The sequence below is a fragment of the Capricornis sumatraensis genome, chromosome 3 (assembly GCF_032405125.1).
Source record: "Capricornis sumatraensis isolate serow.1 chromosome 3, serow.2, whole genome shotgun sequence".
NCBI lineage: Eukaryota > Metazoa > Chordata > Mammalia > Artiodactyla > Bovidae > Capricornis > Capricornis sumatraensis.
In genome coordinates, this window is record NC_091071.1 from 164,241,662 (window position 1) to 164,265,267 (window position 23,606).

Below are 23,606 nucleotides of genomic sequence, written 5' to 3' on the forward strand. Positions count from 1 at the left end.
TTTCTAAAATAATTACAAAAAATGTCGAACATACAAAATATAGAAAGTAGTTCATCACCTTCATTTTTTACCAAATTCAAGAATTTTTTCACTTTTGCCTTATTCATTCATATTTTATATCTCTTTCCTTTAATGAAATATTTTCAAGAAATCTCTGGTGTCGTTTATTTTCTATACACATACGTATACCTATGCAATATGTAAATTGTCATACAGAGTCACAAAGCCGTTGTCACACCTGATACAGACTTGACAATTCTGTGGTGTCATCTACTGTATTGAGAATATTAATGAGGTCCCTTTTTAAAAGTTCTTTGAACATTCTGAGATTGTTTCTCCGTTGTTGTCTTTGCGCTTGTCATTCCCTCTGCCCAGAAGGCCATCTGCTGAGACCTTCACATGGATTCTGTGTCATTCAGATCTTTGCTTGGGATTAACTTTTCACTCGAGGCTTTTCTAATTGCTAGGGGTATAGTTGTGTCCTCTTTCCCCATCTCACTTGTTACTGCCTCATCATTCCGTTTCACTGCCTTGTTTTCTGTTCACTTGTTTATTGTCTTCTCCATCCCCTAGATTATCAGTACTATGTGAGGAGAGACCTTGTCAGTCATGCATTTATTGCTCTGTGCTCAGGGCCTGACGAGGTCTCTAGGATATATTAGGTTGGTGCAAACATAATTGGGGTTTCAGACTGTGACTTTTAAATCATTGTAGCTAGGCTCAAAAACATCTTTAATAATTAAAATAAGAACTGTTGTAATCAACACATTTTTGCCAAAAAGAAATAACTGTGTTCATTCCTGTAGTATAAAAATCTGTGCTTTGGGATTTAACAAACTCTTGGAAAGCATTTTCTGTCTCCTGCTGGTTGTGGAAGTGGTTTCCCTGCAAAAAGTTGTCGATATGCTGGAAGAAGTGGTTGGCAAGAGGTCAGGTGAATATGGCCGACGAGGCAAAACTTCATAGGCCAATTTGCTCAACTTTTGAAGCACTGGTTGTGCGACGTGTGGTTGGGCATTGTTGTGGAGAATTGGGCCCTTCCTTTTGACCAATGCTGCCGGCAGACATTGCAGTTTTTGGTGCATCTCATCACTTTGCTGAGCATACATCTCAGATGTAATGGTTTTGCTGGGATTCAGAAAACTGCAGTGGATCAGACTGGCAGCAGACCACCAAACAGTGGCCATGAACCTTTTTTTGGTGCAAGTTTGGCTTTTGGGAGGTGCTTTGGAACTTCTTCTCGATCCAGCCACTGAGCTGGTCATCACTGGTTATCGTATGAAATCCACTTTTCATTGCACATCACAATCTGATCGAGAAGTGATTCATTGTTGTTGCATAGAATAAGAGAAGATGACACTTCAAAACAAAGATTTTTTTGATTTTTGGTCAGCTCATGAGGTACCCACTTACTGAGCTTTTTCACCTTCCAATTTGTTTCAAATGCTGAATAACTGAAGAAATGGTCAACGTTGAGTTCTTCATCAACTTGTCCTCTAGTTCTAAGAGGAACAGCTTCGATGATCCTCTCAATTGGGTTGTCAACCTCCAGTGGCTGGCCACTGTGCTCCTCATCTTCAAGGCTCTTGTCTCCTGTGCAGAACTTCTTGAACCGACCACCACTGCACTGTAGGTTCATTAGCAGTTCCTGGGCCAAATGTGCTGTTGTTGAGAGTTGTCTCCGCTGCTTTACGACCCATTTTGAACTCAAATAAGAAAATCACTTGAATTTGCTTTTTGTCTAACATTTCCCTGAAAAAGTGAAAGTGAAAGTCATTCAGCTGGGTCCAGCTCTTTGCAACCCCATGGACTATACATCCATGGAATTCTCCAAACCAGAATACTGGAGTGGGTAGCTGTTCTCTTCTCCAGGGGATCTTCCCAACCCAGGGATCAAACCCAGGTCTCCTGCATTGCAGGTGGATTCTTTACCAGCTGAGCCACAAGGGAAGCCCTAGTCTAAAATAAATATAAAATAAACATCAAATGATAAATTATTAGCAAAAAAACATCAGGTGAGAAATGCACATTAAAGTGATACAGAACAAAATCACATTTATTTAAGGATGTATTTCAGTATCAAATGGCAAATTTCAACAATGCAAAATCGCAGTTACTTTTGCACCAACCTAATAGTAATAAAGTACATATTTAGCAACAGGTCAGCTATTAAGGAGATTCCAAAATTTTCTTAGTATTTTATAACGATTATCTCTTCCTACAACTGATTCTCATTCCAGAGCTTTTCTTTTCTCAAGAGCTTTAACCAACAGCTGTGTTTGTAAAAAGTGCTGGTTTGTTGTCCCCTTCAGGACATTCAATCTTTTAAATCCTCCAAATATTTTGTAAAATGTGAGTGAGTAAAGTCACTTCTGACCTGTTGAGAGGCAGTGTTTTTATTGACATAACTCTCATTTGAGATCACTTTATTAGAGCCTGCAGCTAATAAATCTCTTGGCCCACATGAAACAGGATGGAATGATTTTCTAGAACACGTATCCTTTAACTGATTATTTGAGCTTCTTTTATTTAGTATATCATTTGTATGATGTTAGGGAGTGTTTTTCAATTGATATATTGTTAGCTGTTGGCAATGTTCTTTAGCATGATAAAATTATAACTCAATAAACAAATATGGTTTTATAATTAAAAACTTGTATTATTTTTGAAGATGTGTAATTTTAGACCAACAGAAAAGATGTGAGAATAGTACAAAATATTACTCTCTACCTTTTACCAGATTCCTCAGCATTAATATCTTACCACATTTAGTTTAATAGCCCTTCCCACTTGCCCTTTGTTAGGAGCTATTTGAGAGTAACTTGCAGATAGTCAGAACATAGCCTTTCTCTTTTGTGACCATTATGCAAGGATCAGAATCAGGAAATTAACATTGATATAATGCCATTAGCTAATTTATAGATCTTATTCACACGTCTTCAAGTTTCCCAATCCTGGATCACAAGTTGCAAAGAATTGTCTTGTGTCTTTAGTTTCCTTTAACTTGGGAATTTTTCCTTTAATGAATTTAACATTTTTGAAGATTATAGACCAGTTATTTTGTAGCAGGTCTCTTAGTTTGGGTTTAATTGATGTTTCACAAGTGACATGTTTTTCTTAATGTGTCCTATCAGGAGGCATATGATATTGATTTGTCCCATTACAAGTGTTTACTTTGATCACTTGGTTAAAAGTGGTCTTCCAGATTTCTTTACCATCAACATATGCTTTTCCTCTTTGTTTTCAGTAAGTATCTTTGAGACTATTTTCAGACTATTTAATATTCTATTATTCTTGAAATTTTCACCCACTAGTTTTAACATCCATTGATGAATATTAATTAATTATGATTATTACCAATGGTAATTTTCCAATTCCATCATTTTTTTCTACATTTACTATTTGGGGTTCTTAGGTAAGGAAAGCTTCCCCCATTTTATTCATTTACGTATTTGTCTTTTTCAGTATGAACTCATGGATTCTCATTTTATTTAATGGGTTATATATAATCTGTTATCATGTAAAATTTTTGATACTTAAAAGTTGTCATAATTTTGGCCAGTAGGAGACTTTTTAACTGCCTCCTGTGAACTTTTGATATGTCCCCCTCATTTTTTGAGTCTTTCCTTTCTTTCTGGAACAACAAGACATTCTCGGCCAGGGCTTGGCAAACTTTTTCTGTAAGTGGCCAGATAGTAAATATTTTTGGCTTAGTGGGCCGTATGGTCTCTGTTGAAACTACTTGACTCCACCCTCACAGCAGGAAAGGAGCCACAGACAGTTTATAAATGAATGAGCATGGCTGTGTTCCAATAAAACTTTATTTACAAAGACAGGTGGCTGATTGGATTTGGCCTGTGGGCTGTAGTTTGCCAACTCCTTTTCTAGGCTAACTTTGTACTTTCCCTTCTGCAGTCTCAGAGTTGGCCCTTTTTCTAAGGAGCCTTGATTCCTTTCAACAGTGAGACATGGACCCCAGATATGCTCATTGCTACTGGAATATCACTGATTCCTGGCCCTCTTAGAAGACAGTTAGGTAATATATAAATATATACATACATACTTGTATTACATTTGTGTGTGTGTATGCAATACAGACATATATATTTGCATATTATTAACCACTGAATTACAGTGATAGCTCCAATTACATTTCTGTACTGTGGGGTTTGTTCTACCCTTTCTACTTTCTATGTTTCTTTCTTCAACATTGAAACACCTTGCTCTTATTATCTGCAATAGTACCAATAAGTAAACAAATATTTACTTATTTCTTCAAGCCTAGACTATACAGAAAGAGTTGCTAACTCATATCTCTGTGAAAAACTAATCTATGATTAGAATTTAATTCTCATTTACCCTTCTTTTTTGTCTTTAGCCTTAGGGTTTAGTTAAATAATATGCTTAAAAGTTACTTGGGTTAGTTTTGTCCCTCCATTCCTTTATTATGTTGTATTTTTTCATTTTAAATATAGCAAGGATTACTTGTTTTTATTTGTACTGCATTTTAGCTATTTCCCCCATTCTTATTTTATTTTATGTTGCTTTTTTTTTGAGTATGTGAAACATGAGTATGATTTCAAAAGTTAGAATATACAAGAAGGCATATGCAGTAAAGTGTTACATCGATTTCTTTTAGTGAGAAAAATTCCAGTTCCTAGTTTTCTCCTTTTTACCCTGTTCTCACCTACCCCCTGGAGTTATCTAGTCTCACTAGTTCTAGTTTATTATTTTGTGTGTCTTTTTGCACAAACGAGCATATGTTTGTGTGTAATTTTTGTTTTTCCTTTTTTATATATATATAAAAGGATGTGTACCGTGCTTATGATCTGTCCTGTAATTAATTCACAGGCTCATAAGCTGATGAAAGTAGAACACTTGTGTGTGGTGAAATGAGTGACTTCAGCTGAATCAAGTTACTGCAGGAGTGAGTGGGGACTTCATCTGGTTATGGTCAAGTTGACCCAAGAACAGGAAGCAGACTGGACTCACTCAGACTTTCCACTTTAGGTTGAAAAGACAGTAATGATTTTGGCAGCAGGGGTCTTCATGTCGTTCTCTCTCTCTCTCGGGACTATTCTAACCTACTCTCGTGCCCTCCAGTCTAGCAGCTGCCCTCTATGCCCAGTGCATTTGTGATCCTGGAGCCTCCTTTCTCTGTCATCTTGGGCTTTGTACTTCTTTTGTGCTGTGTTTCTTCCTCATTGTACCCCATGGCATCCTTTTTCTTAGTTTACTTTGTCATTTTGTGGAGCATATCCTTTTTTTAGCTTCATAAGAAAATAATATGTGAATTTTTTTAGATCTATACTTCTGAATGTCTTTTATTCTACTCCCCCATATTTGATTCTTAGTTTGACTGCATATAGAATTCTAGGTTAGAAATAATCTTCCTTAAATTTTTTTTTAGTATTTTATTGAGATCTAATTTATGTACATTAAATATTTCTAATACTTAACAGTTTTTTCTGAGGATCCAGTTTTTGCTCTGGTATCCCTTACCTTCAGTCTGAAGAATTTCCTTTGGTGATTCTTGTACTACAGTTATGCTGGTGATGGATTTCCTTGGTTCCTCTTTATCTGAAGATTGTTTTTATTTTGTGTTCATTCTGAAGAATATTTTTAATGGATGTAGAATTCAGGTTCGATAGTTTTTTCTTTCAGCTCTTTAAAAATGTTGTCCTGTTGTCTTCTGGTTATCATGAAAGAAGATGATGTATGCTATGTCACTTCAGTTGTGTCCGACTCTGTGTGACCATATGGACTGTAGCCTGCCAGGTTCCTCTGTCCATGGGATTGCCCAGGCAAGAAATACTGGAGTGGGATGCCATTTCCTTCACCAGAGGATTTTCCCAACCCAGGGATTGAACCCAAGTCTCTTAGGTCTCCTGCATTGGCCGGCGGATTCTTTACCTGTAGTGTCACCTGGGAAGCCCCTAGGAGATGATAAGAAGATGTTTTAGAAGTGCTGACAGTGTTCCACTGTCTTCTGGATGGCTTGAAAGAAGACAGTAAGAAAGGATAAGAGGAAATTCCCTGGTGGTCCAGTGGTTGGGACAACAAGCACTCACTGTTGAGGGCCTGGGTTCAATCCCTGGTCTCAGAAATAGGATCCCACAAACTACGTGTCATGGCCAAAAGAAAAAAAGAAAAAAGATAAGAAATCTGCTGCCATTTGAATGTATTCCCTTCTATGTAGTGTACCATTTTCCTTTGGTTGTTTTAGATTTTGTCTGTATCTTTGGCTTTTAGCAGTTTGGTTATGATGAGTCTATATGTAGTTTTCTTTGAAGTTTTCCTTTTGAAGCTTCTTTTCATTGAGCTTCTGAAAGAGATGGGAATACCAGACCACCTGATCTGCCTCTTGAGAAATCTGTATGCAGGTCAGGAAGCAACAGTTCGAACTGGACATGGAACAACAGGCTGGTTCCAAATAGGGAAAGGAGTATGTCAAGGCTGTATATTGTCACCCTGCTTATTAAACTTATATGCAGAGTACATCATGAGAGATGCTGGACTGGGTGAAGCACAAGCTGCAATCAAGATTGCAGGGAGAAATATCAATAACCTCAGATATGCAGATGACACCACCCTTATGGCAGAAAGTGAAGAAGAACAAAAGAGCCTCTTGATGAAAGTGAAAGAGGAGAGTGAAAAAGTTGGCTTAAAGCTCAACATTCAGAAAACAAAGATCATGGTATCTGGTCCCATCACTTCATGGCAAATAGATGGGGAGATAGTGGAAACAGTGTCAGACTTTATTTTGGGGGGCTCCAAAGTCACTGCAGATGGTGACTGCAGCCATGAAATTAAAAGACGCTTACTCCTTGGAAGGAAAGTTATGACCAACCTAGATAGCATACTAAAAAGCAGAGACATTACTTTGCCAACAAAGGTCCGTCTAGTCAAGGCTGTGGTTTTTCCAGTAGTCATAAATATGGATGTGAGAGTTGGACTATAAAGAAAGCTGAGCACGGAAAAATTGATGCTTTTGAACTGTGGTGTTGGAGAAGACTCTTGAGAGTCCCTTGGACTGCAAGGAGATCCAACCAGTCCATCCTAAAGGAGATCAGTCCTGGGTGTTCATTGGAAGGACTGATGTTGAAGCTGAAACTCCAATACTTTGGCCACCTGATGTGAAGGGCTGACTCATTTGAAAAGACCCTGATGCTGGGAAAGATTGAGGGGAGGAGGAGAAGGGGACGACAGAGGATGAGATGGTTGGATGGTATCACCGACTCTATGGTCATGGGTTTGGGTGGTCTCCGGGAGCTGGTGATGGACAGGGAGGCCTGGCGTGCTGTGGTCCATGGGGTTGCAGAGAGTCAGACATGACTGAGTGACTGAACTGAACTGAACTGAGCTTTTTGAATCTATATATTTATGTCTTTTACACCAAATCTGGGATGTTTTGGTCAACATTTGTTTTACGTTTTTGGACTCATTCTCTATCTTTTGAAACTCCAAGTACCTATATGTTTGGTCTTTTGACATTATCCCTTAAGTCCATAAGACTCTGTTCATGTCTTTGTTCAATTTTTTCCCTCTGTTTTTCAGATTGTATAATATGTATTAGTAAATTTAAGCTCATTGATTTTTTAATTTTTATCTCTGTTTTGCTATTAAGATTATCCCCTGAATTTTTAGTTTCAGCTATTGTATTTTTCAGTTTTAAAATTTCCATTTTCAAAGTAAATTTTATTTTTCTGTTGAGATTTTCTATCATTTTATTCATTCACATGTCTTTTCCTTTACCTTAGAGAGCATAGGATTCATGGCTGGCTTAAAGTCCTTGTCTTTAATTCTAACCTCTGTGTCATTTGGAGATTGGCATGTATTGATCTTTTCCACTTTAGAATAGGTCAGATTTTCTGGACTCCTTATATGCTTTTTGATGTGGTTACCATGGGCTTCATCTATGATGACCTATAACTGTACCTACTTGTTTTAAACTGAGTGTCATATTAGTTCAGACACATTCTAAAAGATCTACTGTTTTTACTCCTCTCCCCCATATTTCATGTTTTTAGTGTCTTATTTTACATTTTCATGTTTATCCTTTGCTGTTTATTATAGTTATGCATGCGTGCTAAGTTGCTTCAGTGATATCTAACTCTTTGCAACCCTATGGACTGTAGCCCTCCAGGCTCCTCTGTCCATGGGATTCTCCAGGCAAGAATACTGGAGTGGGTTGCCATGCCTTCCTCCAGGGGATCTTCCCGACCCAGGGATTGAACCCATGACTCTTACACCTCCTCCATTGGCAGGTGAGTTCTTTACCACTAGCACCATCTGGGAAGCATTATTGTGGTTAATAGTTGCTTTAAAATATTTTTGTCTTTTAATCTTCATAACACTTTATTTAAGTGCTTGATATCAGCCCTTACAATTAGTTTGCCTTTCCTAGTGGGATTTTCTTTTTCCTGTAAATTGTTACTTCTTGTTATAGCCTTTTCCTTTTTACTTAGAAAAGACTCTTTAATATTTATTTTAGGATAGGTTTAGTATTGGTGAACTCTTTTAGTTTTTGATTGTCTTGAAGTTCTTTATCTCTCCTTCAATTTTAAATGATAATCTTGCTGGTTAGAGTATCCTAGGTTCCAGGTTTTTCCCTTTCAGCACTTTGAATGTATCAGGTCATTCCCTTTTGGCTTGCAAAATTTCTGCAGAAAAATCAGCAGATAGCCTTATAGGGATTCTCTTGTATATGACTCTTTTTCTCTTGCTGCCTTTAGGATTCTCTCTTTATCTTAAGTCTTGCTGTTTTAATTATGACACAGCTTGTCATGAGTCTACTTAGGTTCATCTTGTTTGGGTCATTCCATGCTTTCTGTACCTTCTTCAGGCTGGGAAAGTTTTCAGCTGTAATTTCATCAAGTACGTTTTTGACCCTGTTCTCTCTCTTTTCTCTTTCTGGGACCTCTTTAATGTGAATATTGGTATGCTTGATGTTATTTCAGAGATCTCTTAAATTGTGCTCATTTCTTAAAGTTTTTTTTTCTTTGCTGGTCTTATTGGGTGATTTCCATTATTCCGTCTTCCAGATCACCTATACATTCTTCTGTTTCACTGAGTCTGCTACTCATTCCTGATAGTGTTTTTTCCCTTTCAGTTATTGTATTCTTTATTTCTCACTAGTTCTTTTTTATATTTTCTAGTACCTTTAAAAAAAGTCACTGTTTGTCTATTCTTTTGCCTAATTCAGGTAATTTTCTTATTTACTAATGCTTTGAATTCTTTATCTGGTAAACTGTTTATTTCTGTTTCATTATTTATTTATTTATTTTTAGGTGTGTTCACTTGCTCTTTTAGTTGAGAACATTTCCTCTGTATTTTTATGTTGCTTAACTTTTTCTGTCTCTATGCATTTAGGTGAAATGGCTACCTATTGAGATTTTAAAATGTGATAGTGTTCCTGTACAGTCTCTGTTTACTAAGTGCCTTCGGTGGGGGAGCTGGATTTGTTGTTAACAGGAGTCAACATCTTTCTGTGGGGTGTGCTGTCACCTTGGTAGGAGGTAGGGCTGGAGATGGAGGGGCTGGGTGGAGCCAGCTGTAAGGCCTCTGCTCAGTGACCATTACTTCCTTATTGGGGGTGGAGTTGGATCTCAAGTTGATGGAGCAGAAGTCCTGGAGGTTCCTATCCAAGTGGCTCTGCTCCCTTTGAGTGTATCTCCCCTCTCCCAGCACTGGTTCCCTTGCCCCAGAGGGGGTCATTGCTGGAGCAAGAGGGGCCTGGGTAGACTCTGAACTCATGACAGGGCTTAGGCTGTGGTAAGCTGGCTGCCATCACAGATTGAACTACCCCGTGTGCTGCCCATGTAAATGCCAGCAATGGCTGCCTTTGCCATGCTGAGAGACACCACCACCCTGGTGTCACAGAGTCGCCTCTGTGTCACACAGCCAAACTCTCTTCCCACTTGTGGTAGCCCTTGCTCCAGTGTAGAGCTGCAAGGTGAATACCTGTGCCTGTGGTATTCACTTAGCTCAGACTTGGGCACGTGCCAGTGCAGTTGTGGGAAACTTGGCAGCCACTGGAGCAGTCTTCAGTCTGCCTTCTCCACCCTGCTTAGGATGCAAGCCAGCACTTGTGCACTCCTTGTGAGTGGAATCCAGGTGTCCTGCAGCTCTCCTGTTAGTCCGAATAGCTGTCTAACCAGCCAAGGGAACTTGTCTTCCCTGGCTTGGACCCCAGGACTGGGGCACCCAATATGTGGCTCGAAACAGTCACTCCCCAGGGTGAATCTCTGCCTGTGTATTCTCCCTCTTCCTCTGAATCCCCTCCCAGTGGCACAAGTCCTGACCTGATTGCTTCTCTTCCCTTCCTACTCAAATCTGTGTGGATCTTTGTTATAGCCTCAGTTGTACAGGTGTCTTTCTGCCAGTTTCCAGGTAGTTTTCTGTGAGAATTGTTCCTCATGTAGATGTATTTTTGATGTGTTTGTCAGGGGGAGGTGAGTTCACATCTTCCTTATTGCCATCTTGACTGATTCCCTCCCCACTCCCCCCAGTTTGGTTTTAAGCTTTTCCAGCTTTGATGCCAAGCATGGGCTCTTCTGACTTATTTTCATCAGGGATTCACATGGTGTGATAAAAAATCTTTAGTAAGGGATTGTTTTGCTAAAAGTTTAACTTTCATTTTAGATTCAAAGGATTTGTTAACAAAAGAAACCATTTGTTGTACAAAAACATTTTCAATTTTTTTAGAAGATTATTGACTTAATTTCAATATACGGGCATTAAAAGAAAAGAAATAGAAGCAATAGAGAGAAGTAATAGTGTGTACATCACCAAATTGGGACAGCAAGCTACATCTAGACTTGAACAGTGCTGGGAATTCCCACGTTAACAGCAACCTGGAGTTTCAGTTGGGAAGGGGTCCTAGGAGGTGTGTCCACTCCATGAGCGAGACTTCAGATTGCAGCTTTGAGGGCTGTTGCTTATAATTCCAGGCCACAGACTGGTATCATCATCAGTTTGCACTGCACATAAAAATACAGCTCTGCTTTTCTTTAACTTTTATAAAGCTATTTGTTTCACCTTGTGAGTCAGAAGATTTTGTTAGACCCCAGGGGGTTAGCCAGGCCCCCAGGGGCTTAAGAAATTCCAAGACCCACTCCCTTTCTTATCCTGGACTTGCTCCTTCCTGGACTTGCTGGTAACAGTTGATGTGTTCGCAAGTAGGCACATAGTCCAGGCAAGGTCCAGGCAAGCTCAGAAGCTGGTCAGAGGCCTGCTGTCCTACTTCTGAAGTCTGAACAAGACTACCTCTATTTTAGTTTTCCTAACAAAGATGAGACCTGGACGATAGATGCATTAGGGTTTTAAAGAAACAAAACTGCTAGGACATGGATATTGGAGGATATTTATTATGAGGATTGGCTCATGCAGTTATGAAGGCTGAGAAGGCCCATGTTCTCTTCTCTGCAAGCTAGAGACCTAGGAAAGCAGGTGGGGTAATTCAGCCTGAGATGAAGGACTGAGAACCAGTGGGGCTGAGGGCAAGAGAAAACCAGGATCCCAGCTCAAGTAATCAGACTGGAAGGGTCAAATTCTTCCTCTCTGCGTTTTCATTTCACTCAGGCAGTCAACTTATTGTATGATCCCTCCCCCTCGTTAGGGAGGGTGAACTGCTTTACTGAGTCCGCCAATTCGAACGCTAATTTCATCCAGAAACACTTTCACAGATGGACTCGGAAATAATGTTTAGCCAAATTTCTGGGCACCCTAGGATCCAGTGAAGTTGACAGATAAAATTAATCATTACAGTAGGTTAGATTAAAGAGTTGCATTGAAGAACCCTGAAGAGTTTTGCAAATGCTGTGCATTCAATATATTCTGTGTTTTTAGGTAAAACATGGATTTAAAAAAAAAGAGATTAGTGGTTGAGAGACCAGTTAAACTGTTTTCATCTTAGGCTTAGGCTACAACCTGAATTCACACAGTGCTAATCAAGTTGAAAAGGAATAATCTGTTTAGGATACATTTTGAAGATGGAATAGACAAAATTTGGTAATAGAATATTCTTAATGGAGAAAAAGAAATTAGATGACTACTGTTTGCTGCCTAGAGATGATAATGATGTCATTAATCTGGATGCAGTAGAGGGCTGAAAGTCTGGTTTGAAGACAATAATAACTTGAATTAGAAACATGTTGCATTCAAAGTGCTTGCCAGTATTCCGCAGGAAGTTGGGAAGTTCAAGAACTGTAGAGAGAGGGATTGGAGATGTAGATTTAAAACTTTTTAACAGAGAAGTGAGATGAGACTTGATAGAATGTTGCAAATGGTAGAAACTGAAGAGGTACAAGAAAGAAGAGGTGTCAGCAAGGAAATCTGAGAACTGCAGAGAGAGTTAGAAGAGCAAAGAGAGTGCTGTGTCCTGGATGTCAGTGGAGAAGAATGTGTAGTTCAAGGGGCTGATCAGTGGCATCTCCGTTGTAGGCAGGGCCTGGAAGAGGACTGAGACCGTACCATTGTTTTAGTGATGAGGATTTTCCTCCCTCAGAATACTGAAAGCCTTATTTCATTGTAGAGGTGAGGACAGAAGTCATATTCCAAGGGGGATTACAAAGAATGTCATGGGGAAATGGAGCTTATGAGTCTTGACCATATTTTCAAATTTGGCAGAGATGAGAGTGAGAGAAATGGAATGGTAGCTGGTAGCTTGAAGTGTGCAGAATGAGAGCAGGGCCAGTCCCTTAATTCGAATGTATTCTGTTGGGGGGGCTACTGTGAGAGAAAAATGAGTATGACAAAGTTCTAGAGTAGATAAAAATTGGGTGAAGAACACACATTAAGGAGGATGGGTTTTAAACCTGTAGGGATATTTCTTCCTCTCATACAGGATGAGAGGATAGGATAGATGAAATCATAAGACAGCTTTTGTCAGCGAGAAAGAAGAGTGAGTCTGTATAGGTGCGAATTGGGAATTGAAGGTATTGACTATGAATGAGAGAGTTAAGTCTTAGGTTGATACTTCTACTTCCAGTTATAGCATAGAAAATAATTTGAAACCGATCTTTCTTCTGAGAACTAGAAAAGGTCACTACCACCCTCTCTTCCTCAGCAAAGGAAAAAAGCCACTGAAAGGTATTTGAAAGGTCATAAATGAATATCTATGAGAGAATAAAAGCTTATGTTTTGGATTGTTTGCCTCCTACAGAGGTTTACTAATTTTTTTGGAGGGATCAACTGAAAGACTTAGAAGCTGAGAATCTGAGTAGTGCATATGATAGTCCCTTAGGGCCAGAGTGATAAGGGTTAGAATTTAGGCCCTGCTCACGTGGGAAGTGTCTGTCTACAATGCGGGAGACCTGGGTTCAATCCCTGGGTCAGGAAGATCCCCTGGAGAAGGAAATGGCAATCCACTCCAGTACTGTTGCCTCGAAAATCCCATGGACAGAGGAGCCTGGTTGGCTCCGCAAAGAGTTAGACATGACTGAGCCACTTCACTTTCATTTTCTTTCACATGGGAATCTGCCTGCAACGCAGGGAGACCCAGGTTCAGTCCCTGAGTTGGGACGATGCCCTGGAGAAGGGAATGGCAACCCACTCCAGTATTCTTGCCTGGAGAATCCCACGGACAGGGGAGCCTGGAGGGCTACAGGCTATGGGGCTGCAAAGAGTCAGACGTGACTAAAGTGACTTAGTACAGCAGAAGATTAGATAGAGCTGGAGAGAGAATTAATGAATTGGAGAATTACTGAAATGATTGAGGAGACATCAAGACGTTGAGAAGGTCAGAAGTGTGTGATTGGAGTCCCAGATAAGGGGTTGAGAGAGAATGGGACAGAAATGATACCGAAGGAGATTTATTTGCTGGAAGCTTTCTATTGGGTTGACTGAAAAGTTCATTTGGGTTTTTCCATAACTTCAGCCAACCCTGCATAACTGTTGAAACTTACCAAACAGTAGATTCTCAAAACCTTACTAACACCAAGCTTGGTTTATTGTAGTAAACCAAACTATAGATAACTAAAAAAAAAAAAATTCAAAAGGCACCAGAGATGAGGAGAAGTAATAGAGTATATTTTCAAAGAACCAACAAGAAGACTAATGGCTAACTTCTCAACAGACACAGTGGAAGCCAGAAGGCAATGGAATGACTGACAATCTAGAATTTTAAAACCTGCAATAATGTCCTATAAAAATAAAGATGAAATACAGATAATTTAGAATTTAGTTTTTCAGTTGCACTAGCCACTCTTCAAAATGCTGGGAAGATATGTGTGGCTAGAGGCTACTATATTGGGCAGCACAAAAAATGAAAATTTCCATCATTTCAGGAAGAATAGCAGACTGCTACTAGTACTAAAAAGATCATGAGGATATTTTAACATCCATCACCACACCCACCCACCCCCCACAGAAAAAAGGAACCTTTAAGTGAAATTGACAAATGCCTAAAAAATGCAAATTAACAAAGAATACGGAAATGAAAATTTCACTTGAAGAACTCAAGAGCAGATTTGAGCTAACTGAAGAAATAATAGGTAGACATAGAAAAACAGATCAATCAAGATTATTCAATCTGAAGAAAAAACAAAAATGAAAAAAACAATTAATTCTAAACAATTAAACAATTAATAACAAAAAACAAAAATAAACAATTAACAATTCTAAACAAATAAACAATTAACAATTAAAATTAACAATTTCTAAGAAGAAATTTAAAAATTGAAACTATTTAAATGTTAAATTTTTGGGATGTATTTGTCTGCTTGTAGTATCAGGGGAAACACTGTCTCCATAAAATTAATTGGGGGAATATTTCCCTTATTTTTTAGAAGAATTGGAAAAGGATTGGTATTATTTTTTCTTTCACTGCGAAGGTTCCTAGACTTTTTAAATTGGAAGATTTAAAATCACCAGTTTAATTTATTTATTTTTTATATGTCTATTTAAAATTTCTGTTTCTTAAGTCAGCTTCAGTAATTTGTGTTTTTCTAGGAATATATGCATTTCACCTAAGCTGTCTCGTTGGCATAAATTTGCTCATTGAGTCCCTTATAATTGTTTTCATTTCTATAAAGTTAGTAGACCTGTCCCTTCTTTCATTCCTGTTTTATGGTCACCCTGTGGAGGTGGAACGGACCCCTTCCCAATTAGTAGCGTGCCTGTATTGATTGCACTCCATACATCAAGAGTTTGAGAGAAAATTTACTACTTACCCAGGAGACTCCTGGGCAAAGCAGGTTGGGTATAAGCATGTCTGGCCTGGCTTGAGCCAGGTGGACGGAGTGAGTTAGCCTTTATAGTGGTTAGGGAACTGGAGATTCAAAGGTCCATGTGCAGGCTGGGCATTTATGAAATTTGAATTTCCCCCTTGTGCCAAAAAAGGTGAGGATGCAATAGATTTTCATACCAACCTGTCCAGGATGGGTCAAAGGGGAAGGGGGAGATGAGGCTTAAGATGAGTTAGTGGTCATGCATGAAAAAAATGGAGCCTTATTCTTTATTACAAATCCTGAATTTGAATTAGTTTTTTTTTTTTATTTTTGTTTTTTCTTCAGATTGAATAATCTTGATTGATCTGTTTTTCTATGTCTACCTATTATTTCTTTCGTTAGCTCAAATCTGCTCTTGAGTTCTTCAAGTGAAATTTTCATTCCAGTATTCTTTCTTTCAACTTGAAATTTACATTTAGTTCTTTTTAAAAAATAATTTGTATCTCTTTATGGATATTTTTATTTGATGAATCATTGTCATCATGCTTTCCTTTAAAGACAGCTTCTTTTAGTTCTTTGAGCATATTTATAATAGCTGCTTTGAAGTCTTTGTTGACTGAATCTAAAAATCTAGACTCAATTAGAGATAATTTTTATTGAAACTATCCCCTGCCCCAGTGTATGGATCACACTTTCCTATTTTTTTTCCTTTTTTGCATATCTTATAATTTTTTGTTGAAATCTGGACATTTTTGATAATATATTCTGCATTCTGATTCCTTTTCCTCCAGAGTTGGAGGTGGTTGCTCTTTTTGTTTAGTGGCTTGCATGGGCTAATTCTGTAGAGTCTGCTTTCTCCTGTAGTATGTAGCCACGCATGTGTCTGTTCAGCTCTTTCTTTCTTGTTTTTTTTAAGCATGACTGTCTGGTAGTTGCCTCTGAGTCTGCATGTCTTAGCAGTCAGTTTATGATTAGTTAGAAGTTATGTTTTAACTCCTTGCAACAATGAGGCCCCCATCCTGTATCAGTGGTCCTGGCGAGACTTGGGAAGTGTATTCAAAATTGAGGCATTATGTGGCTCTGCCCTGGCTTTTGCTTTCTGTATTTGCAAGGCTCACATTCATCCAGGGATGAGCTCTCTAGGGCCCACTCATTTCCCTCCTGTATGTTTACAGTCTTTCCTGCACACAGGAGGAAAAAGTAGATTCTTAACAAGGAACCCGTTGGTTGTCTTATTGCCTGATTCTCCCTGTTAAATTTCTGGTTAGTTTACTGGTCTGGTACTTGCCCTAACTAGTACTGCAGTCTCAGACTAGCTGTGATATTGGCCTTGGCCTTCCCTATTGTTTTGCACCTTGAGTCACTATTGTTTTTGAAAATGCCCATGGACATGGAATTCTTCTGATTCTGCTCTAAAAAAATTTAGTTCCCTGTGGCCGTGGGCTTGCTTGCTGCTTTAGTAGGACTTCCACATCAAGGAACTGGGAGTAGGTGTAGGATGGTGGGAGCTCCAGCCTAAACCACCACACATTCTCCCTGTTGTTACTGAGATTCAGTAGATTTTCTTGAATAAACACTTCTCAATTTGTTGTAGCCTTTGGTTAGCATCTAGACCCTTAAAATGGTTGGTTTTGATGATTTTGTCCATATTTATTGTTAGGGGTATATAATATTTGTCAGACTCTTCATTCAGCCATCCTGGGAGATTCTTCTTCCTGCCTTCTCTTTGTTTCTCTGACTCATTTTTAAATATTTATATTTTATTTAAATCTTAGTTCAGAATATGTTATGAAGTAGGGATTTATTGACTATTAAAAAAATAATATTAAGTAGTGTTTTAGCACTACTTAACTATTTTAGTGAAAGTGAAAGTCTCTCAGTTGTGTCCGACTCTTTGTGAGTCACATGGACTATTGTGAGTCACATGGACTATATAGTCCATGGAATTCTCCAGGCCAGAATACTGGAGTGGGGAGCCTTTTCTTCTCCAGGGGATCTTCCCAACCCAGGGATCAAACCCAGGTCTCCCGCATTGCAGGCAGATTCTTTACCAGCTGAGCCACCAGGGAAGCCCAAGAATAGTGGAGTGGGTAACCTATCCCTTCTCCAGCAGATCTTCCTGACCCAGGAATTGAACTGAGGTCTCCTGCATTGGAGGCGGATTATTTACCAGCTAAGCTACCAGGGAATGCCTTAATTACTTTATGTGTTTCCTAATTATTTGTAATGTTAATTTTCTGTTTTTTAAATGTGATACTTATTATAATCCTATCTATTTTTTTATTCCTTTAATTATATCCTCTTCATGTGTTTTTATGATCTCTCGCTTTCCATTGGCTCCATCTTAGCTTCTGAATAGGCTCAACCTTTTCTTTCTTTAAACCTCTCATGACTTTATCTCCTTGAGTTTCTTTCCTTCACTACCCAGATTCATAAATTTCTCCCGTTCTTGCTACTCATAAGGCTGACTGAGACACAGGGCTAAGGCAGGTGAGATACCTAGGGCACAAACATTTAAGGAGGCACTTACTCTCGGACTCCTGCAAGCGTGAAGTTGGCACTTCTGTGACTTTGCCTTTATAAATAAATATTTTATGCTACATACCTCGCTTGCCTGTCCCTAGTCCTGGTCCTGCTACTCATATTTCTCTCTAGTATATATTCATTTTAACCTGGTTTTTGTCCCAGATAGTCTTCATTTATTCAGAATTTCGAGCACTTACTCTGTACTGAACATGGGGTCTCAAGCCATCACTTCTTTCGCCCAGATGCTTCCTTGGTTCTCACTTCCTCGAGTCTAGTACTTTCGCTTCCTCGTGCCTGCTTTCTTGTACCACGCAGCACTCTGGCCCACTACTGCATGTTCATCCTCATCCCAGCCCAGCTTTTCAGAATGTGTAGCTATTTCCATGGCAAACACCCTGTCTAGGAGCTGGTGGGCAGTTGGGCGGTGTAGCGGTGGCACGCATTCTGGTGAAGATTAGAGAGTAGCCTGTGCTATGAGTGTGCTTGTGCTTTCAGGATAGGAGCATGTGGTTCTTCTCCAAGGGTAATGGGCTTCACAGTCATCACTGGGAAGGGAAGAGTGCTTGTTTGTCCACCTGCTGCTTAGCGTCTTATATTCTCGGAATCTTTCCGTCTCCTTTCAGTACTTTGAAACCCAAAAGCAGACTGACTCTCTGCTCTGCTCAGCTGGTCTGGCTTATTCTTGCCAACAGGGTTTCCTGGTTTTTCCCATTCTTTGCTGACTTGTTTTTCGCATGGTTTCCCTGAATGACCCTGCTTTGCTTGGTGTTCTCACTGCTTGTTCATGAAAACAAAACTCATCCAGTCATTTAAGGAATGATTATTGGGCATCTATTCTATCCTAGATACTATGGGAGCCAGTGGGGTTTACAGTAATGAACCCAACCAAACATTTGATATCTTCCTGAGCTAGAGAGGAAAGTTAGGTGCATATCACACCAACGAGATATTTGCTGTGGAAAAAAAGTTTTACAAAGGCAGCTTGCCTGTGGACTTTTGAGTTGAGATCTCTGTACCTCCGTCTCACTGGACTGGCAGTACCTCCCTTGAATTTTGAACTCTTGCCTGCATCTAGACTTAATATGAAGTACCCCATTTTCAATTCTAGCTCTTGTTTTTGAATTGTCTTTCTTCTGCTTGCAGCTAGCTTCAACCCCTCGCCCCACCCTAAGGCTCCCATTATTTGTTTTCATACCCAGTAGTTGGTGCAAACCCTGAACCTGTCTTCCTTTGAAACCGTGAACCTGTCTTCCTTTGAAAGTTATTTTTCTCCTCAGACTATATTGGTTTTTCCCCCACTATATCTTTACTAGCTTCTTTGTTATGTTTTCTACTTCTTCTCTTTGCATTTCTTAAAAGTTGCCCTAACCCAGATTTTGTCCTAGGCCCTCTTCTGTATCAGCTTACCCATTTTTGGCAGTCTCTTCCATTCTAGAAAACTTTGGCATACTATCTTTGTGCAAATGGCTGGCTAATTTATCTAAGTGATGCTTCAGCTTTCAAGTTTTTGAGGTAGAAGTGTGTAGTTCCATGTGTAGAGTATAAATAGAGGTATGTATTGCCACGTAGAGGGATGTAATACTTCACGTCGTTTTTATCTCCCAGCCTCCTTACTTGAAATCTCACCCAACTGCCACCTCCTTGCTCTCTTTCAGATACGCCTGGTTGCCGAGTGGTGCCAAGTTGGCCTGTGTAAGGTCATGTTCACAGTCTCTTTGTTTCCGTGTCTGCAGCTGCAGCTCTAGTTCAGGCCTTCCTTTCCTCTTACCAGTCTGTTCTGGTTCTTTACGAAGGTGCAGCTGCTGCCAGTCTCTCTCGACTCCAGATGACTCTCAGTGCTCTGCCAGGTTAACTTTTCCTGAAACACAGCTTTGATCTGTTGTTCTTCTCTTCCGCTCTTTCACGCTTCAGAAATTTCCCTGCTGCCTTTGAAAATGGGGCTGGTTTTCTAGACCTTCCAACTTGTTTTGTTTTCCTTGCCACTGCCTCCGTTCGTATAGGCTGGACTCTGTCCAAATGGAATTAACGTTGCAAGAACCTCCCTGTGTTTTTCTGTTTGCGTGTCTGTATTTCCCTCCCCCCACCCCCGCTTTTGCAGCAGCATGCATTTCTCACATTCTCAGCTCTTCCTTAAAATCTTTCCTGAAGCTCTCTCAGATTTTTGGACCTCAGGGTACTCTTCTTCCATCATACAGACACGTGCCCATACTTAAAAAAAATAAAGTGCTTATTACTCCCCACCTGTATTACTTGTTATTTTGATATGATTTTTAAGTCTCCTTAACTTTTGTATCCCTCCTTGTGCCTAGCATAGTGCCTTGTGGAAACAGTTGTTGGATGAAGGAGTGGGCGAGTACATTTCTGAATAAAGCCAGTGGGACAGTCTGGACTCTGGAAGGTGCCATCCCTCTGCCTTGGTACTTGTCTCAGACCATCTGTTTCTCTCCCTTCTTGGAACTTTTCGACTTTATCTCTGACTCTCGTCATGTATCACTGAGTGGTTTGTTACTCTTGGTCTCTGTTGCTTCTCTCCTGAGTTAGTATTAATTTTGACTTAAAGAAGAATGACATCATTTTGGTGAAGGATGTGTGTGGGAAATTTAGCGGAAATGGAAGCTAGTGTTCAGAATGACATCTTGATCCATTTTATTGGAAAGCAGGCTGCCCACCCGGATTTTGGAAATTTGCAAGTATAGGCTTGAAGCCTGGGCTGGTGGCCAGCAGAGAGTAGACGGAGATGTCGTGATGACATGTTCAGTATCCAGGTGGAAGGCTGGGGTTTGGGGGACTGGCTGCAGGGCCCCACATTCCAGTCTGCTGAGCCAGGCAGCTGCTTGTATTCCTTAGGAGCAGCTGCCTGAGCTTCTGGTCACAGGACTGTTCTGAAGTGATGGCAGGTAAGAGAAGGGAAGTAGATGTCTAACTACAATACTGCATTTTTTTTTGAAAGCTAGTGAATCATTGGGGGTTCCACGCATAGTTTTGGACATCTGGTTGTGGCAGTAAGTTAGGTTATGTTGCTGAACTCTGAGAAATTGATTTATTTGATTTCACAGAAGAACATCATTTGTCTAAGGTTAAATTTAGTAAATATGCATCTCTTGAGCCCTAGTTTAGTTCTTATTTCATGATAGCCTTTAGATTCTAGATCTGTATACCATCTTCAAAACCATATTCCCTCCTGCTCTTGTGCATTTCACTAGCTGAACAGAACCTCAGAATTCCTTAATTTTCACCCCGTTGCCCTATTTGTGGAGGTTTTTAGTAGAAGTGACTGGGTCAAGCAAGCAGGCTGTGATACCCACGAGGTTGAACGCTTTGAAAAGCAGCTCAGGACAGATGGTGTGCTTGACTAACTGCCGACCAGAAACTGACGCCGGGATCCGGGGGGGACACTGCATTGCCTCTACCATCCAAGTCCTGAATCTCCTAGAGCACAGAGGAGGCTTCAGGTTAACTGTCCTTCAGTCACCTGTCTCTTTTTGGTTTCAGCTCGTGACACCTGAACTGCTCAAGGCGGGAAGAATTCAGAGCAGTGGAGGCCCTGTGGGATCTGGAGAGAGGAGGTGACCTTGGAACCAGTAATGAGCCATCCTGACTACCGGCTGAACCTCCGGCCCCTGGGGACCCCCAGAGGTAGCAAACGGAAAATGGAGTTTACTCTAGCAACTGGAAATAAAACTGGAATGGAGGCACAGGGCAGGTCTTAGGACTAAAGAGGGACTATAATCCTTTTGGTGACCTCTTAAATATTCTCCTGTAGGTTATTTACTTTAGAATTGTGTGGTTTCTTATTATCTTAATATATTGTTATAATGAGTACAGCTGTTTAATTTCCTCTAGAAAAGTGATGATCTTTTAGTAATTCATGTTTTTAAAAGTTTGTGTCTATAAACAGCAAAGCATGCTGAGCCCATCACTTGTGTTCTGTTCCATGTATATTGTGGTGCTGATTTAAAACTCAGGTTTCATATGTGTACATTTTATTTATGTTTTCTTACCCAGTTTTCCTTTTTATAACTATCTGAAATCATTATCAGGGGATTTTATTCTTTTTTTGGTCTTTAATTTTTTTTTTTTTAAAAGGTAAAATATCCCCAATTTTAAAAATACAGAGATGTTTGAGGAAAAAGTTGATTGCTGCCTCATGTTTCTAGGTGTGTCCTCTTTGCTTGGCCCACATGGTGTTGGTGCTTCGCCAGGTGACAAAAAGTCAAAGAGCAAGACCACACGAGGGAAGAAAAAGAGCATATTTGAAACCTACATGTCCAAGGAGGATGTTTCAGAAGGCCTGAAGAGAGGAACACTTATCCAGGTGCTTAAAATATACTAGAAGGCTCTTCCTTGAATATATGGAATCAGAAGTAATCAATTATTCATGAAACTATTTTTCTGTGCTGTGTGCATGAAAGAAACGATGCCATTACAGGCTCAGGGTTTTCCACTTCTTGGACCTCCAGAGCAACTAGAGGTGAGAAGTGTCACAAGACCATCACAGAGTGGTCTGAGACTTGAGAGGAGGGAGTCATGACTTCCTGTAAGGGTTGTCTGCTGCTGCTGCTGCTGCTAAGTCGCTTCAGTCATGTCCGACTCTGTGAGACCCCAAAGACGGCAGCCCATTAGGCTCCTCTGTCCCTGGGATTCTCCAGGCAAGAACACTGGAGTGGGTTGCCGTTTCCTTCTCCAGTGCGTGAAAGTGAAAAGTGAAAGTGAAGTCGCTCAGTCATGCCCGACTCTAGGAGTGCCTTATCGGAAGGGGTGTATTAGAGCCAGGCCATGGATTGGTGCAGTTAAGTGAAGAGAAGGAACTTCTCTTGGGGACCAGTGTGAGCTCCTAAGAGAGAAGTAGGATATAGGGTCTGGCTGTAAGATACACTGTAGGTCAGTTTGCCTGGAGCACGTGGATGCTGACTACAGAGAATAAGGTTGAAAAGGAAACAGTAAACAGCAGCAGACAGTATTTGTTGAGAGCTTTATAGTTTGCTAGATATTTTTACAAGCTAGTTCAGTAGTTTGGCTCGGCAAAGGTTGGAGTATCCACTGTGAGCCAGGAGCCATTGTATAGGAGCATTCCACATAGGTGCTTCCCAGATGAAGGTGGGTGAGGCTGCCTTTCCGTACGTTGAGCCTGTGGCCCCGTTGTGCAGCAGACATTTTTGTGGACAGATGATTTGAAGATAAAGGGTAAGTGCTCAGATAACAGTGTGACCAGGGTGTATGGGAGAATGTTCGGGGAAACCGGGAAACTGTAGGAGGTGACCCCTGCGGTGAATACTGAAGGATGACTGTGGTAAATGAGTGATGTGTGTGTGGGAGGGAGATAAAGAGAGGGCGTGGCACTAATGAAGACAGGACCTGTGAAACAGTATGGAGCAAGACAGCTCGGGTCTTTTCAAGTGTGAAATCTGAGGCAGGTAGTCGGTAATGAGATGAACAGGGAGGCAAGGCCACATATCCTTTGAATTAAGTCTGTTTTATGTAATTCTTAGGTTAGTATACAAACATTGCCATGTGTTACTTGGCTCACTTGAAGATGTTGACTGTGTTCCATTTTCTCTCATTCTGAGTGTCTGGCTTCTCTATTTGTATTTGGGGCTGGAAATCCAGCCAATTAACAGATACTCTCATCTTCTTGTCCTTTTTTTTTTTTTTTTATCACTTTTTGTATTTACCTGTGGGTCCAGTACATATGCTTAATATAGACTTTGAATGAAAAATTACTTTTAACAAATTAGTTGCTCTTTATGATTTCAGAGGTACCATTGGTGGTTTTTTTTTTTTTTTTAAAGCATCCCTTGGTTTCCTTGATAAGGCCTCTCAGGAAAGTTAAAGCTTTAGCTGGACATTTGTTCATTCATTAATCCATTTATTTGCTGTTTAACGTTCAGCACACACACTGCACTCCGTTCC

The 23,606-nt window shown here is 40.0% G+C and overlaps 1 protein-coding gene across 1 annotated transcript in view; it reads left to right on the forward strand.

The window, feature by feature from the left end:
• Positions 1-23,606, forward strand: part of DIS3L2 (DIS3 like 3'-5' exoribonuclease 2) — a 362,585-nt gene that overhangs the window by 33,336 nt on the left and 305,643 nt on the right. Inside the window, exons 2-3 of the mRNA XM_068968636.1 lie at positions 21,189-21,332; positions 21,854-22,011. Coding sequence (XP_068824737.1) covers positions 21,281-21,332; positions 21,854-22,011 — 210 coding nt within the window. The 5' untranslated portion in view covers positions 21,189-21,280. The remainder of the gene's footprint in view (positions 1-21,188; positions 21,333-21,853; positions 22,012-23,606) is intronic.